The 17,885-nt window shown below is 49.0% G+C and overlaps 1 protein-coding gene across 1 annotated transcript in view; it reads right to left on the bottom strand.

The window, feature by feature from the left end:
- The window catches only part of LOC144139512 (carboxypeptidase inhibitor SmCI-like), a 34,985-nt gene extending 17,852 nt beyond the window's left edge, over nucleotides 1-17,133 (bottom strand). The window contains exons 1-2 of the mRNA XM_077671830.1: nucleotides 16,812-17,133; nucleotides 213-275 (exon numbers count right to left, since the gene is read on the bottom strand). Coding sequence (XP_077527956.1) covers nucleotides 213-275; nucleotides 16,812-16,908 — 160 coding nt within the window. The 5' untranslated portion in view covers nucleotides 16,909-17,133. The remainder of the gene's footprint in view (nucleotides 1-212; nucleotides 276-16,811) is intronic.
- Nucleotides 17,134-17,885: the final 752 nt, after the last annotated feature.

The following is a 17,885-nucleotide window of genomic DNA, read 5'->3' as shown; positions in this document are numbered from 1 at the left end:
CTTCCTTCGCCTAGTACAGGTCACATTGCCTAAACGTTATGCGGTAATAGTTCGAAAGAACCTCTTCTAATTTTGTATTTGGTTTTTGGGTGGATAACTTTTGCCTCGCCTTTTGCCTCAGCACCTTGGCAATTTTATTGTCAGAAGTTCAATAAACAAACAAACAAACTGGCCTAGCAGCAACAAGAAGTACCAAATAAGGTTGCTCTTACGTCTTGCTCGCACTTCAACTAACTTTCGCACGGTTATATTCGCCTCTTGTGCTTGACCATTGTCTGCAAGAAAAAGAAAAAAGTAATAACAGCATTTGCAATACCGAGATAACACTGCAAACGAATGCTCCAGCCAGCTTAAGCTACCGGCAGACAGAGCATGCATGGAACCTTTGAGTCTCTTTCCTGTAAGAATAATTAGAGCGCTGTGGTATTCGTTAATTGCGTGTCAAAGTGCGTGCCGGCATCCAATATCAACGCAACGTTCTATTAAGAGCCTTCCCAGGACAACGAACCCTACCGAGGCCTGTCAGAAAGAATCCTTCACGGCTCTATTCCTATTGAGGAACGAAAGCTGGGAGGGGTTTGTTCCTCCTTTTGAATGCTTAGTTATACTTTTCATTTACACTATTAGATATATACGCGCCGATAAGGTGCGTAATACGTGATGTTAACCGCGGGTAAAACTGATAGCACGAGCTATACTAGATGAAGCCGCTTTTTCGCCCTAAGAGCGACAACGGCTGGCTGACTTTTATGGCCCTCTGGGGAAGCTGCTGTGCGGGATTGCATCTAACGGAAGCAAAAAATGTAGGTCAAGCTCATTCTGAAAATAATGGCACATGAGTCATTCGCTACGAATACGCAGTTGACCTGTATGTGAATATTTCACCGACGCAACAGTATAAATTTGTACATATACAAACACTGTAGCGTAGGGTTGAGCCCCAACGTGAATATAATTGCAAGCCTGCCGATGAAAGGAATTTGCATGGTCACCGGAAAATAGTACTGTGCTCGCAATAAACCGCTCTTCATTGGCTTGAAATGTTTGCCCATTCACATGGTCTAAACTGTTTATTTACTCACTGCTAAAACCTCGTTCCCCACTAGTTTCCTTATCAAAATGTCACGTTGAAAGAGCGCACATCGGCTGCCAGTACTCGGCACTCAGAAAAGAGGCTGCTTCTTAAATCTCGCCGAATCTAAGGTGAACAAATGTTATACTATGTAATACATTTTATCCTGAACACAAATTTTGATTTCTTTGATGATGCTGCGAAAAAATAAACCCGATTTAATTGAACTCAATAAAGCAAAATTCTTTAAAGTAGAAGACATTAAGGTTGCAATCAGAGTGATGCATTGCTTCGGGTTTTATGATCCAAAAGCATATGTCGGCACTGCCTTTGAGTTCTTGATATGTGTGCCCGTAAAATTTCTTTTTTCGTATTGCCGGACTAGAAGAAGGGGAAGGCCATTAACTCGACTGAGAGATGAAATAAGAAAATCTGGAGGCACAGAATGGACTCGGGCAGCACAGGACCGAAGCGGGTGGAGGTCAAAGAGAGACAGAGAGAAATAACCGTTATTAGAAAAGGATGGCCACTGGTCCCGATGGACGAAAGGAATGGGGAGGGAGGGCAAATAAGAGAAAATAAGCAAATGCTGGTCGATCTCATCAGAGTTAATAACTAGGCCAGTTCGTGGTGCCCGAAAGAGATTAAGAAGTTTCTTCAGGTGTGCCAGTTCGTTCGGGGGAAGACCCACCAAACATCCCGTGCTAGACCGCTTTTAATTCAATAAACTGTAATTTCAGACAATAGTTGTGCATCAATTTGTGGTGGATCGGGATGTGGTGGGGGCGACCTGAATGTACATTGCCTGGCGAAAGCTGGGCATCACAAAACTAGATGTGCGATGTCTGATGAAGTGGTGATATGGCAGTAAGGGTATCAAGTGGGCGGGTGAGGGGTATACAACTTGCGAAGTGTTTTAGGTGGGTAGCATTTGCAATGTATTTGTTAATAAGCATTTCACCTGAGCGGAAAGAGGAGGTAGGCGGCTGCCGTAGCCAGCTGGAATTTGTGCTTTTAGACGGGTGCGTCGGTCCTTCTTGTGCTGGTGAATGCGCATCGCTGGGGAGGGCGAGGGGGACCGCGACGGCCTTACCCCAGGCACCAGTGGAGGATAAGAGGGGGAACTCTCCTGTGCTGCCCCAGGGGCCGCCTCGTTGCCTGCAGAAAATGGTTCGTGGGTGCCCAGTCGAAGTGGAAGTTGGTATTGTTCCGTTGGAGGAGTTGAATTGGATACAAAATTTCATGGACGAGAGCGTGGGTGGAATTATACGATTGCAAAGCTCTGAGGGCCCCGTAAGAATCGGTGAGGATGCGTATGGAGGGCGGTAGAGGTGGGTCACAATCACAGGCGATAGCTGACATTGCGTAGTTGATCGCGTGCATCTCCGCATCGAGGCTGGAAGGTTCTCTGCCAAGTAAGGTGGTGTACCATGAGAGAACCGGGGCACCAGGAGATGTCCAAGCAAGTCCCGCGCAGTGATGGTTTGCGCTTGCGTCCGTGAAAATGTCTGAAGGCGATCTCTTTGGAGGCGTCGGATTCGCCGCTGTCGCAATGATGTATTACTTCCCTCTATAGGTTTGCTGTGCGTAGAAGTATCAAGAGCAGGTCGCTGCCAGGCTGCTGTGGGGAATGGGTAATCGGGAAGTACTGTTGGTGGTCTGGCGTCCAACGAGGCTAAGGCGTGTCCCTGGTGTGTAAGGGGTCTCTTGAAGTCCGCCTGGGCTTTGGCCTCCTGAATGATAGATTCAATAGGAGGAAGAGGTACAGCTTGCTCTAGTTTGCCAATGGGTGTAAGCTTTAGTACGCAAGTGACTGTCTGGAGGGTCGCCCTATGTAGTACCCGAATGGTTTTGGTGTGAATCTTGTTGAGTTCCTAAGCTGTTGCACCCTGGCCATATTCAAGAAGGCTTTCGGCGATGATTCAACATATTTATTCAAGTGCAGCATGGCATTCCCTTTCAGTTTTAATCTTTTGAGCCAAATTCCAAGACTGTTTTTTGTTCCCATGGGAACGCTTAAGAGTATAATGGGCTCAGTTGAAGCAGATACATCACAGTTGGCTATGTTGACTGCAGTTTCTTGTGGTGGGTTACGTGGGAGGACTTCGTCTTACAGTGGACCTAAATAGGCTGTTGATGATGATGATTATGATAATAATCATGGTGATAATGTTCTGCGTTGTTGGCAGCATTGTGTGAACGTTTCTGTCTTCCGTTTCTTTCTTTATTTCCGTTGTACGCGTACCAACACTTTTTGTCTCTCTGTCCGTAAATTAACTTTCGATGAACTGTCATTTTCCCTGCAGGCCTACATGCGTGCACTGGAGTAGTGTGTACACATGCCATACGCGTGTATATGTGTTTATGCCGGTTTATCCATGATTGTGCGTGTTCTGCTAATTTGTTTGCTTGTACGTGTGTTTTTATGATGTGAATCTACTATATTGGTGTGCATATATTTCTCCAAATGTAATTTGTTTAATTTTCTCTGGAGGATCACAACCCATTTTGTGCGAAATCAGTTTCCTGTTTTCTTTTCTCTCAGCCTCTTTTTGCGAGACTGAATAATATGCACTGCTGTGTTTGCACTGCCACTTGGTGTGTAGCGCGTCAGGCCTCATCATATTCCTCAATGAGCACCTCTTTGTCTGGGGTCCATTTTCCTTTTAAGGAAATAGGCACAATTTCTGGTTGGTATTTTGATATTCAAACAATAGGGTAAACATCATACTGCGTTTCGTTTGTCTCGGTGAATATGGCGCATCCGTTTGGTTTAAAGCAATTGTATAACCATGGAAGCAAAATGTCTCCTAGGCATGCGCAAGTGTGAAGCACAAAACAGACCTCCCTTAGAGGATATGCTCAGCATTCTTGGCCAACCTCCGTAAATGGTATGGCCGGCCTTTTCTGGGTATTTTAACTGTGGACGCGAAAAATAACGACTTGCTACACAGTTTCGCTCTTAAAAGCGATGGCTGTTCCAAAAAAGAGCGGAAGGTTACTATACTCTCTAATGAGAAACTTGGACGCAGCGTGAACTGCAGTCTTCTCGCTCACGGTGCACAGCTGCTGCGTCTCACGAAGTGATCGCGTGATCAGCCAACTCACAACCGCGCGCGCTACTCTGCCGTTATCTCGCAGCGTGACATCGCCACCGAACATGTTGTTTCAAATCGTGGTTGAACCTCCCGCGCACATGTCACGTGGTTCGGATAAGCGACGAACGAAAGAAGAGTGACTGGCAAAAGTGTGAAGGTGAGGGGCACCTCGGGGGCGAGGCATCTAGAAAGTGTGAGGGAGAGGCAGGGATATAGATGACGCCATAGCAGCTCCTCCCGTCCTCCCCCTCACATGTTCACCAGAGGTCCCCCTCCATCTTCTTTCTGTCGTTGGTGTCTCGTTCGCTCAACGGAGCACACTTTGTAGCCGCTTCCGATGAAGCACACTTCCCATTACCTGAATGAACATCTGAAGGATTTAAGCTTTGTTCTTGCAGACAGACGTGGAGCTCCTTGAGTTCCCCCGCGTCTTAAGCATCTTACTGTTTGTGTAACACACAAACCCACTCCGCTCTATCACTAAGGACTTCGGATATGTCCCATTTGGCCGTTTAAAGTGCGCGTTTAAACCTCGCACCAGAACAACAGACATTCCATCCATCAGTACGGGCACGAAACCTACAGCTGCGCGTGCACGCCCGCCCACCATCCCTTCCACTGTTTTCTGCTACACACCTGGGCATGCATATTCTGGCAACCATTCATGTGCGCGCGCTTAGAGTGACAGACGCGGTCGAAAATATCTCCTAAAAGTCCTCTGAAGGAGTGATATTGGCTCACGCTCGCGTTGCAAGCGAGAAATTTGCTGTTCATTTGGGACGGACTTGCCGCAACTCGATGAACTTAACTTAAGGCGGACACGGCGGCGCCAGCAGCTTTCCTTTATTTTTGCCCCCGTTCCCGCTTGCGTTCGGGCCAACGCTTCCATTCCTGCTCTTCTTCCTCCAAACGAACGACATACATCCGTGCCATAACGATTTAAATCCTGGAAGCCCTTGAGCTCCATTCTAGCGTACAAATATTTGGCGGCCCGGTTCCCTTCCCCCTCGTAAACATCTTACTGTCGGTGTAAGATGGCCGTGTAACACAACAACCAACATCGGAACCACTCGTTTAAGGCGGACAGCCCACTAAGCGCACTGAGCCATGTAATTTTGACATCAAAATCTCCCACCAGCACAACCGGCATTTCATCGCTGGCGGCATGAGGTCTATCTGTGTGTGCACGCCCCCTCTTCCACCTGAACACCGAGCACGCATAAACCGGAAACCGGTGATGGCGAATACTTGGGCGTGAAAGACACCGGCCAGAATATCGCTTGGAAGGCCTTGCAACCTGAAAAAGAAATATGGGCTCACGCCAGCGTTTCAACTAGGCAAGTTTCTCTTCAACCGGGAGCGATTCTCAGGTACGTAGCGAAGTGGAATTTGAGCGAAAACGGCGACGGCGGGTTTCGGTCGTTTTAGGGGTCTGGACTTTCTAGGGAGCGGTGTCTCTTTATCTCCGCGTTAGCTAGTGAGCAAGCGCAGCAGGGTCGAAAGAAAGAAAACGGAGAGGAGCGTCTAGCGAATGGTGAAGTGGAGTACGACATGGACGGCTACGGCGTGATCTCTCTCACTGCCTTTCCCTCACACGTCTCATGCGTCGCCACCAAGGAGCGCCGTCCCCCTGGCACTTTGCCCGGACCGTATTCCATTCACCGCTAATCCAAACCACGTAAAATTTTGGCGAGAGGTTCAAACACGATTTGCAACATGCGGCCGTCGGCGGCGGCGCTCTGCGCGGTAGCAGCAGAGTAGCGCATCGCCGTGCGTTCGCTGATCACGCGAACACTTCCTGGGACGCACAAGAAATGCGCCGTGACCGAGAAGACTGCAGCTCGCACTGCGCACAAATATAATATTAGCGGGTATAGGTATAGTAATCGCCAGTGGATTTTTCACGCCCACCCGCGATTCTGTTTCTTTTTCGCAATCATCATATAACCGCACTACCGCCGTTTGCTGCCGACTGCGCAACTTGCCAAAGGGACATATGGGGAGGCGAGGGGACAAATAGTTGTGAAAGACGTGTCAGCGGTGGTGAGGAGAAGCCCCGGAGCGGCGTCGAGAAAATCTATGACACCGGAAAAGAAACGGGGGGGGGGGGGGGGGGTGCGGGGGGGGTCGACCTATATTGTTTTGCATTAATACGTCTTTACTCCCCGACAGCGGTTTTATGTCAGTCGGCGTCATACCGGTAGCATGTCCACAGTGGAAGTGCGGAGTGCTGGCAGCACCACCACCCCTGTTACTGCTGCTCCTAACACTTGGGGTCGATATCTCCCACTCTAGCAGCGAATTAGAACCTAAAATCCAATGTTCAGTTTCTCTGCAGGTGATAAAAACAATAGAACACACACACAAGCACTGCAACCGTTAAATTAACGCCAGACCACCAGTGTTCATCGGGTGACGCACGGGCACCACACACACGAACGGAAAGAACGGAGCACTTGACAACCAAGCATGGCGGTGCGGCGTGCTTTTCATAGACGACGCTGGCGTCTGGTCGGAAAGGAAAATGGCGGAACCCACATCTAGAAACGAACATCGCGTAAACAAAGGGCCTCAGAGAGAGCCCCTTAAATTCTAGCAGGGCAAACAATCTAGCCTCGAAACTAAAATAAGGAGAGAGAGAGAGAGAGACAACTTTATTGGCTAGCCTGCAGAACGAGAGGATCGCCTCCTAGAGAGGCACCCTATCGTGACGCGGCCTGGACGTCCTCGTGGTGTGCGCCGCAGGCGTCGACTGGCTCGGCTGACGGGCAGTGAGGGGGTGGATCCCTCGGCCTCGCCGCCTCCCCGAGTCTCTGCCGTGCGAGAGCTGCCTCGAGCTGCTGGACGGCCTGGAGCTGGGTCGTGTATTCGGACGAAATCATGGCACTCGTGAAACTGTCCGGCAGCCGCGTCGGGGCGGCCGCCTCGTCTGGGTTGCGTTCACAATCCCACAATATGTGGGCCAGAGTCGCGTTTGCTCTCGCGCACACACAGCACTGCACGCTGTCGTAGGCACCCGGACACACGTATTGCGCCAACACGGGTGTGATCACAGAGTTTGTCTGTAGCTGTCTGTAGAGCACGGCCTCGGCCCTTGTGAGCCGAGGATGAGGTGGTGGCATAGTTCGTCGGCTGAGCCGGTACCATTGGAGGACCTCGGTATAGGTCGTGAGGGGTTCGTGGTTGATGGCCGGCTGCCTAGCCGAACGAGAGGCGAGAGGGGTCGCCGCGCGGTTGGTGAGTTCGCGCGCGGCGGCATCTGCCGTCTCGTTGCGATTGGCGTGGCCGTTGCTGGAGCCGAGCGAGTCCATGTGCGCCGGGAACCATCGAAGGGACGTGGCGGACACTGATGGGGTCGTGGTGTTGCTTCGCACTTTCACTGCACTTTCACACACACTGTTTCGCGCATAACTGAGTATCGCGGAGCGCGAATCACTTAGCACTGTGGTGCACTGAGGGTCCGTCAGGGCCAGGGCAATGGCCGTCTCCTCGGCATGACGCGCGACCGGGACGCGGAGACTACAGGCGCTGTAGATGTCGCCGGTGGTAGCCCTGACTGCCACCGCTGCGTACGTGCCGGGTCGGTCGGGGTACTCGGCGACGTCAACGTAAAGGGCACCGGTGTCGCGGGCGTAGAGCTCCGTGAGGGCCTTGGCTCGGGCGACTCGTCGGTCGCGGTTGTACTCGGGATGCATGTTCTTTGGTATGGGATTAACCCGCAGTCTGCGCGTGACGGCGTCTGGCAGCGGGCGTGTACTAGAGGTTGAGACTGCTCTGGATGCGTAGCCTAGCCGGTCGAGTATGGAGCGACCGGTGCGCGTGGTTGAGAGCCGCTCGAGCTGGGCCGTGCGGTGGGCCTCGGCGATCTCGTCGAGGGTGTTGTGGATGCCCAGCTCGAGGAGCCGCGCCGTGCTTGTGCTGCCGAGGAGCCCGAGGGCCGCCTTGTACGTCTTCCGTATCGCGGCGTCGATTTTGGCTCGTTCTGGCGTTTTCCAGTGGTGATATGCTGCCACGTATGCAACGTGGCTGATGGCGAATGACTGTATCAGTCGGAGGAGGCTGGCCTCCTTCATGCCGTGGTGCCGTGTGGTCACTCGCCTGATGAGGCGGGTGGCTGTCGTGAGCTTGGTGGTGAGGCGGTTGACTGTAGTGCCGTTGCAGCGATTGCTCTCAAGTATCATGCCGAGAACTCGGAGGGACTGCACTCGCGGGATGACGGTGCCGTCTCTCGTGCGCACGGTGATTGCTGCGGTGGTTATGCGGTGGCGAGGTGTGCCCGGTGGGGGTATCACTAGTAGCTCTGACTTTTGGGGGGAGCAGACGAGGCCGGAGCCTTCGAGGTGTTGTTCGATAGTGTCTACCGCGTGCTGTAGGGTCGTTTCGATGTGGCCGTCGCAGCCTCCGGGAACCCACAGTGTGATGTCGTCCGCGTATATGGTATGGCGAACCTGGGGTATCTCCGCTAGCCGGTTGGCCACGCCGATCATTACGATATTGAAAAGCAGCGGGGAGATTACCGAGCCCTGGGGCGTTCCGGTTCTGCCTAGCGATTTCTGCGGTAGTTCGAGGTCACCCACGTGTATCGTGGCGGTGCGTTCCGAGAGGAAGTCGTGGATGTATGCGAATGATCGCCTGCCCATGTTCAGTCGCGATACTTGCGCCAGGATGGCAGAGTGCCGTACCTTGTCAAATGCGCTCTGCAGATCGAGACCGAGCACCGCCCTGTTGTCGCGGGTGGGGGTGGTCACGTCGAGTATTTCGTGTTGCAACAGGATCATGGTGTCTTGGGTACTCAGGCGCTCTCGGAAGCCTAGTATGGTGTTAGGGTATAGCTCCTCAGTTTCGAGGTAGCGTTGCCATCGTTTCAACAGGACGTGTTCGAGAACCTTGCCGACGCATGACGTGAGAGATATCGGTCGGAGGTTCTCTATGCTAGGTGGTTTGCCCGGTTTGGGGATGAGCACCGTCTTTGCTGTTTTCCATTGCTTGGGCAGCCGGCCCGCTCGCCAGCACACGTTGAAGTATTGAGTGAGGGCCGTGATGGCGCCGTCGTTGAGATTTCGTAGGGCTTTGTTGGTGATGCGGTCTGGGCCTGCTGCAGATTTACAGTTAAGGGTTTGCAGCACTGCTCGGACCTCCCATTCTTCGATGTCGCGGTCTAACAGCAGATTGTCTGCTCCCTTGTAGTCGTCATGCTGTTCCTTGGGGGTGCTGGGAAGGTAGCGGGCGTTGATTCTCCGGCCCGTTTCGTCTTCGCCTAGCGTTCGTATCGCCGCGTGCAGTGTCTGCGCCAGATTGTGGCGTTGGAAACCCTTTGTCTTGGTTTCATCGAGTAGGTGGCGAAGTAAGTTCCAAGTTCTGCCCTTATGCATTTGGCCGTCTGCCTCGTTGCATACGGCGTGCCACTGCTGTGCGCAGAGTTGGCGGCTGTAGCACTCTATGGCTCGGTTGAGTTCTGCCACCTTTTTGCGCAGTCGGCGATTGGTGCGCCGCGTCTTCCAGCGCTGTAGGATGGATTGCCGAGCCTCGAGCATGTGTGCGAGGCGATTGTCAACCTGCGTGACGGTCTCGTCCGTGTCAATTTCGGTTGTTGTATTGGTGACCGTACGAACGATGTTGTCCGTCCATTCGTCTATATCCGTGATCACCGATGCCGATTGTGCCAGGGTCCGTCGGAATAGTTCCCAGTTGGTGAGTCTATGCCGGCGTTGGGGCTCGGTGGCGGTAGGTTTGGATATGGGCAGGAGTACCTCAATAATGTAGTGATCACTGCCCAGATTTTGCCCCGTGTTACGCCAACGCACCCCGCGCTGTTCTTTGGACGTGCGGACGAAGGTTAGGTCCGGGGTGGTGTCCCGCGTAACGGACGTGCCTATGCGGGTGGGGGTCGTTGGATCGGTGAGCAAATGGAAACCTGCATCGGTAGCGTCGTCAATGAGGTCTCGCCCCTTTACCGTTGTTTTGAGGTAGCCCCAGTCTTCGTGGGGGGCATTGAAATCACCGCACAGCAGGATCGTGTCCTCGGGCGCTAGGCGGAGGGCCTTGTGCAGGAGGGCACGAAACTTTTGCTGGCGGTGCGCCGGGTTGCTGTAGATGTTGACGAGAAGAATGCTCTCTTTGCTTTTCCTTCCGACGATCACTTCGGTGGTGCAGTGCTCTATGGTGCTGCGGCCAACGATGTCATGTGTCGTGAACGTAATACCTTTCCGAACAAAGGTACATACTCCTCGGCCGGCTCCTTTGCCGCAGTCTCGCGCACTCGGAGGGCTGGCATGTGCTCGATAGCCGGGGAGAGTCGGAGTGTTTTCGCTGTGTGTCTCTTGTATCAGTATGACTCACGGCGCGTTCGGAAGCCATGGCAACTGCAATGGATACAAGTGCGATACCCAGCAACGATGCGACTACGGCACCACAGCTGCAACTCGACCGCGACTAAAATAAGGACATCTACTTGAAAGGCGTGTAAAATATACTTGTGCTCGCAGTAACCGTATCAAACAGACTGTAACTGCCGTACAAGTATTATCGTACAACAGAGTAACTATCGCACAAGGAAGTGGAGACGAGACAGCATAAGAAGGTCGAAGAAAAACGAACAAACAATAAGCAGATGAAAGAAGAGGAAGAGGAAGGCGCACCTGCGTTCAATCCTGAGGCATTGGTCTTAACTTTCTGAACACGCTTTTTCGTCGTCTAACAACGAAAAGCAGCTGTCCTCTCTGTTTGCTAGTTTCCCATTATTATGAAGACCAGGCTTCAGAATTGTTGAAGTAATAGTATTTTTATAACGATCCATGCAGAGGTTTTTTATAAAATACTTTCTTCGTAAATACCTAGCATAGCTAGCAAATGAGGATTAAAAATAGGGGATCTCATTGTTACAAGGCACATGTTACTTAGGTTCTTGATGTTCGTAAGCTTATTTTAGATTTTCCCTGGTGTCACTAAAAACAGTGTAAGGGGCATCAGAGCATGTAAAACATTTACATATGAGAACGCACAGCGGATACAACATGCATGAATCATCCACTCATCAATTCTTCGAGAATTCTAAACCAACCCAAGCTACTCGGCAGGACTATACATTAAAACCCCAGAATGAGTCTTAACGTATTGAAATTACCTGTCCGTAAGTTCTGCAATACGTCCGTCATTTATAATCTTTTCTTTTAATTTACCCGCGTAGCTAAGGGGAAACGTGCGACCGGATGTGCGGTTACCCACGAAGCTTCCGCGCGCCGATTCGTTGATTAAGGCTTTGACATCCAACTTGAACACAAATAGGGAAAGCTTTATCGTGCTGCGAGGATGTTTGCTCCATGCACTCGGAGCGTGAACAAACGAAATGTACGCATTTAGGATTTTGTAGATTTCAAAATTTACCATTCCTTCCTAAAGAAAGTTTACAAAGCCGGAGAACTTGCTAGCATTCAACCTGCTTCAGACGTGCACAGAAACTTTCTCTAAGAGTGTGTCCAACCTTCGCTCAATTTGCGTTCTAGCGATCGTTAAACCTTCAACGACCCAAATCGCAGACGAAGAACACACCCAAAACGGAATTTTTCACGCACTAAGTAAACGCATCAACGAACGATGTGTACGTATGCCGACACGTGGTTTAGGAGATCAATGTATACTCTTGTACTCCTTCTTCACGATCTATACGTGTACTGTCTTGTCTAGAACCGTTTCTTTTTCGCGATTTTCAAACAACCGTTTTGACTGGACGAAATCCCGGTTTCACGAACGCGTCGTGTGTGCACCGACCCTCTCAGAGGTTTTCGGTCGACCAACTGGTCTATACAGAAATGCAATAGTTTTAGAACAGAACGCGTTCGGTCGCTGTAAGATAGCTTTCGCATAAAAATATATTGACGGCCTAAACACCATATTACGTTCTGCCGACTAGTGTGAAGCCATTTTGGTTGTTGGCTCGGCGGCAGTTAACTGTGCCCATAAATATTGCCTTCTCGTGCCGGGGTTTGTAATAAACAGAGGATGTAACTTTGAACCTAATCACCACACAATGAAAAAAATGGTTGACACTGCACAATGCCTCTACAAATTGCAGCTAGACAAACTCCGTTGTGCTCCTCCAAATTGACTGGGGTAGAAAGTCTCTGCTAACCATTGACGTTTTTACTTATAGGTAGTGAGCCATATTTAGGATAAAAATAAAACGTGCAGCTAAAAATATAGGTGCAGATAAATTATTAAGTTACCTTTGTGGCGATCCCCAAATTTACATACTGATTCACGCCTTGCTTGTTTGATAGAAGTTATATATTTGGCAAGGTTTTGTTCAGTTTAAAGGTGGACGATGTTGATTCCCTCTAGATGATAATGATTTCTGTCCTGCACTTTTCTACGTGTGAAGGTTTTATGAAGACCTTTTCTGTAAAGTATGCTGAACAAGTTGAAAATTTTGGGACGTTTGCAAAGCCCAACTGCAATTTTTGGCGGGGTTTGCTGAGTGATCCAACTCTGTGCTCAAGTCTACACGTGCTGGCACATTTATTTCAAAATCTAAACGTGCAATCCTATGGCAGTCCAATAAGACACTACCCCCCTAGCAGCCAGGACATGAAAGCCTCGCGACACATGTTGTTTAGCCTCTACCAACCGCATTGTGTGTACGAAGTTTAGTGGATCATTGGCCTCAATGTCGAGCTGAAAACACAGCATGAGTCATACCACGGCTTTTGACATACAAATATATATTACATTTTCAATTCCAGGGAACGTCTTGTAACGGCTTTTTCAAGCAAAGTGAAGCGAAATTCTCAGCTTGGTTTCAAAATTTCGGTGAATCATAAGCTGCAATGTGGCTTGCCGAGGGCTTCATCTTACCCCCACCGCTGCCGGAATAAACCACACTCTAGCGAAAGCAGCCCGCCATTTTAGATCTGATAATTAGTTTATGATTTGCTAACGGCGCGTTTCTGAAAATCATCTTTCTTGTCACATTTCTTTCTGATGAAGAGCCCTTACAATCTTCGCTACCACTGCTTCTTCTGAAGGGGCAAAATGTTTAGTTTAATGGGACGAATGAACTCCGAGTGCGAAACACTAGCTCAAGGCATAGGAGACACAAAAGTAATTTTCGGCCACACTTAGGGACTTCTTCCGCAGGAGTTAATTTCTATCTCTAGAAAGGTGTCTTCAGAACCTCAAGCTTCAAACCTAGTTTTGTCCGAGTGGTGAATGCAGCTATTTTTCAACGCCTAATGGCAATTTAGACTGTTTGTCTCCTGTGCAGACCTGCTTTTGAGTCAATATATTCCTATACGGCTTTACTTCTGCGGTTTTAAGCAGCAAAGTTTACCCATAATTCAACGCTCACACTTTCGCTGCTGAGCCAAACGGCGTGGATTTCATCCCGGCCACCGCTCCCGTTTTACGCCGCCATCTTATCCCGCGGGTATACAGATGGCACCGAACGTATTCCAAGGTGCTTGGTATTACTCCGGCCCCTTGCACTGCGAAGTTCCTCATAACCGAAGTTTAGTTTCATAGGGTAAATCTTTACCAAACCCTTACCAAAAACATTTACAGCGACGCAGTTTAATAGGCTGGTGGTTGGGCCGGCGAGCGTACGCAGGAAAACCGCGCCCAGCGATTCCATCATCTCACGCGCCAGCACCTCGGCGCCCTCGGGCGAGACTTCTGTCGTCACCTGTCGGTGGCGCGATACGACTGGTTCAAGCATGGCTTCGGAAACACATCACGGGCTTCTAGCTACGAGTGCCGCAGTTTGGACATTACAAAGAGAAGAAATAGTGTCAATAAGAAGGGAGCCAAAAGGCGGAGAAGTGATAACGTTATTCAATTTCTTAATTATGTCCCACACGCAAGACAACAAAAGCCGAATGGTGAACACCGAACGAGTTCAAAAATTGTGAACAAGTGCTGTTCCCCCTGCGCCCTCAGCTACTTGGAGTTTCACCGCAAAGCCTGTGGAAACGCTTAACTTTACATCCTTCAATGACCGAGAGTTTATTGCTCTTGGAGGGCTAACGACGACAACACGCAGAGAAGTGGACCACGTCTCAAAGACTAACCACGTGTGAAACTTGGCCAAGTCCCCATGCCTAACCCTGCATAAACTTAGCCGAACCAAGAATAAGCTAGGTGGGGCCATCACCTTCTCTTTTTGCCTAGTCTTTGCGCCACTAGTGCGAAGCTGCCCTATTGTTTTGGCTCCCTCCAGCTGAAACGATGAATTCGTGGATTGATGCCAAAATGAAGTTTACCACAACAAATTATTGACATGCTTTGCTTCTTTCGAAAATGGTGCATTATGCGGACACACATAGCAAGATTTTGGGCGGGGTATTTAAACCAGACTCAGAAACTGAGGTTATTGAACAAAGTTCGCTTACAAAGCGTCGAATAGTGTCGGGATGGCCACAGCTTTTCTCTTCAATCAGTTCTTATTTGGGCCCATCCAGACAGCAAATGTCTTGTGTGGGAGGTAAAATATCTATACCCTCCTGAGAACAGAGCATGTTTTGACTAAATTTATCAGAGCTTTTGGGTTAATGGAATTGTTTATTCAGGCTGCGAAAATTGTGAGATTCCCAAGATGAACAAAAACGAAAATGCAGAGTTTGAGTCAATGGAAAAGCTGCGTTTTTGATTCTGAAGTTTCAAGTGATTTTTTAATAATGAAGGGCACTTCCCCGGCTTTCGTAGCGCAGCGCAGACACTGGTTTTAAATAACTGTGAGCTGGCTGAGGAAATATTTACCAGTCTACGTTTGCCGCCTTGAGTATTCGGTTACATATGCTGCCGTGTAGGCGAACCTTAGCACATGTTTTCTGCCGTTGTTTAAAATTGCTCTCTTTGAAACCGAGTGCAGAGTAAAAGGGCACTGTCTAAATGGTAACACTGCAGCAATCTCTGTGTTACTCACAAAAATGACAGACCAGTGCAACATATTATTCTTACGCAACGAGAAACCAGCTAATGCCTGAGAATTCTCCTCCAGAAGCCCTTTCGGTTATAAAACGTTGACTGCAAAATGAAAGACGGCACATTAACCATAATTTTATATATAACTTCCTTCGGTCCTCGGTCCATTCAACGAAGTAAGGCAAAACAGTCGCCGCACCAGCCCACCGTCTACTTTCTGTTGGTGTTCACAGACCGCAGGGCAGAGTAGGACAGCGAGCTGCTTATTTTGTGCTGTACTTATTCGGCAGCGTACCACGAAAAATCTAGGTAGAAGTGATGGTGTGAATCCTTGCTGAAACTAGCCCTACCACTCGTGCTAGCTCGTGTACTTTGAGAGAAAAATTAACTATAAAGAAGAGAATATTATATCCAGCCTTCCTCAGGCATACGTCGTAAGCCCGCCCACAATTAAGTAACCGTAGCGTATTAAAATATTAAACCCAGTTTTACCCCGTGTGAGATCTGCTGAAACAGCGCAGCTGTATTCTCTTGTGGCAGCTCGAACGCCAACTGGCGCTCTCCCGCGAATGGCAGTGCCGTTGCCCCGCATCTTCTTCGGCCGCCGCAAAGGAAACTGAGCTAGCGGGCGGTTGAAGAGCCCCATCCTGCGACACCAATTCACTATTTTTCAGCCGGTCTGCGAGCCGCCGTAGAGGTGGTGGCCAGACCCACCAAAAAAGTGTGCAGGCGAGTCTGCGAACCTGTTCCCCCACCTGCGCGAAGCGCGCCATGCAGCAGACGGACGAAAAGGCTCCACGGACAATAGCTCCGAAGGTAAAATGCGTTTAGTCGAAGTAATATAACGACCATGATTTGTAAGGTTCACCCAGACTATCTCGCCATGCTTATATTGTGGGCTGGGGCACTGGTTGCTCGAGAAAAAAAGCAGGGTACTAACTATGTCATGCAGACACGATCACTTTCTTAGAAGGCAAGTTGCTGATTTCCCGCAATAATTAGGGGTTTATGCTTCGACGAGAATCCATCATTCGCACTTGCTGAGAAAATTTGTAAGGTACAGTTTTCAGAAACACTCGGCACATGGTCCATCCAACAACTGACTCCTACGCTACCGTAGTGGAAAACGCTCACGGCTGCAGATCTTCGTTATCTCGTTCTGCAGTTGACTAAAGCTACAATATACGGAACCTTCTTATACTCCGACTTTGAAATGTCTACCCTAATTGACCTTAGCACAGTCAAAGAACACACTATCATTCAAATAGCACAGTTTGCTCTACAGATTGGCTTAATACACGCGGTATAGAGCTCGTGTTCTACGAAGAAAATATTCTCTTCAAATAACATCAGTACTCCCTTCGCGGTGCCCACGAAAAAACTGTACACTAATTCCTCCCGTCAGTACCTACACAATTCTTTGATCTAGAGTACTCTTTGGGGAATAAACGGGTTGCAGCAACATGGAGCATCTTAATGCGAAAAACCACAATGTATGCACTACAGAAGTGCATAATATTTTTCTCTTGTTAGATGTCAAACACAACTAGTAGCAAACATTTACAAAAAACGCCCGATTGAAGGAGAAATCGCTCACACCTCGCGTGGTCGATTAAGTACATATTGAAGTTCAGAAGTGTTTGCAATACTCCCAAGTACTCTAGAGTTCAATTTCGATGTTATGCGCCAGCCTTGTTTGTAGGTACATGAATGCTTAAAGAACTTACCTGCACAAAACACCAGAATGGCAGAAGCAAGCGTTGCAGCCAGAGTGTCAAACTTCAAAGCACGCTGTGTGATAGTCCTTAGGGTTAGTCTCAACATTTTTGGATTTACACTGGGGCTGGATACTTTAAACTTAAAAATGAGAAACCGTTTCCGAGGAGAACTTGAGTGGGGCACTAGGAGCCGGTGACGTGAATTTTATCGAAAACTTTTCGTTAAATTCACCGTTTCATAACGAGAGAATATGCAGAAAATGTGGGTGAAGAGGACGTTCACGACCAAAAGAACACAATAGCCTATGACCTTTCGACTGTGCTTATGGCTCAATGTTTTCGTGACCTGACACCTCGCAAAACATTTTTACCAACAGCAAGTTCTATAGATCGACACTCACAAGATGGTGGGCGACAAGTACTGAACAATTGATCAATTGTTTTGTTTGACCCGTTGGCTGTCATGCTGACGGCATTGAACACCTAATGCAGATGAGATCTCGAGTAAAAAAAAAACAAAAAAAAGAGTTATGGCACAGTACAACTACACCTACATTTGTCGCTCCTGTTAGAGGTGCTAAACAGCAAGATGCTGTCTTAGAGGCGATTCTCGGGAAACTCATCTGAATTCAGCACCAGAGTACCAGTCAAAGTCGACCTACTAACTGGAGTCGTTAAACGTGTGCAAAAAGGCCCGCAGCGTAATTCGTAGGCCGCATAATATGCAACAGAAAAATTATTAGTTTACGAGAGCTACATTTTTATAAGCTTGGTTTTCTTGAAAAATCTTGGACGAAGAGTTTTAGCGTACTCAAATAATAGCAAGCGCAACAGCGGCATTGGAATTGGGGTGCCTCGTCATGAACTTGTAACCGTTGCCGAAGGAAGTATGAATATTGGTTTCTCTTTTTCTCCCTCTGCATTACTTTCGCTCGTGTCTTACCGCTGTGGGCATTAGTTAAGCATGCAGTAAACAGGACTTCTTATTTCAATACTAACTCGTGTAAAGTTTATTTTTTCTTTAGCAACTGACCAATTAGGCAATTTTACAGCGGGTATCGTAGCAAGGTTGTGATGAGACAG

The sequence above is a fragment of the Haemaphysalis longicornis genome, unplaced genomic scaffold (genome assembly GCF_048455015.1).
Source record: "Haemaphysalis longicornis isolate Haplotype H1 unplaced genomic scaffold, Haemaphysalis longicornis Haplotype H1 scaffold_5, whole genome shotgun sequence".
Lineage (NCBI taxonomy): Eukaryota > Metazoa > Arthropoda > Arachnida > Ixodida > Ixodidae > Haemaphysalis > Haemaphysalis longicornis.
This window is presented reverse-complemented; position numbering and strand designations above follow the sequence as displayed.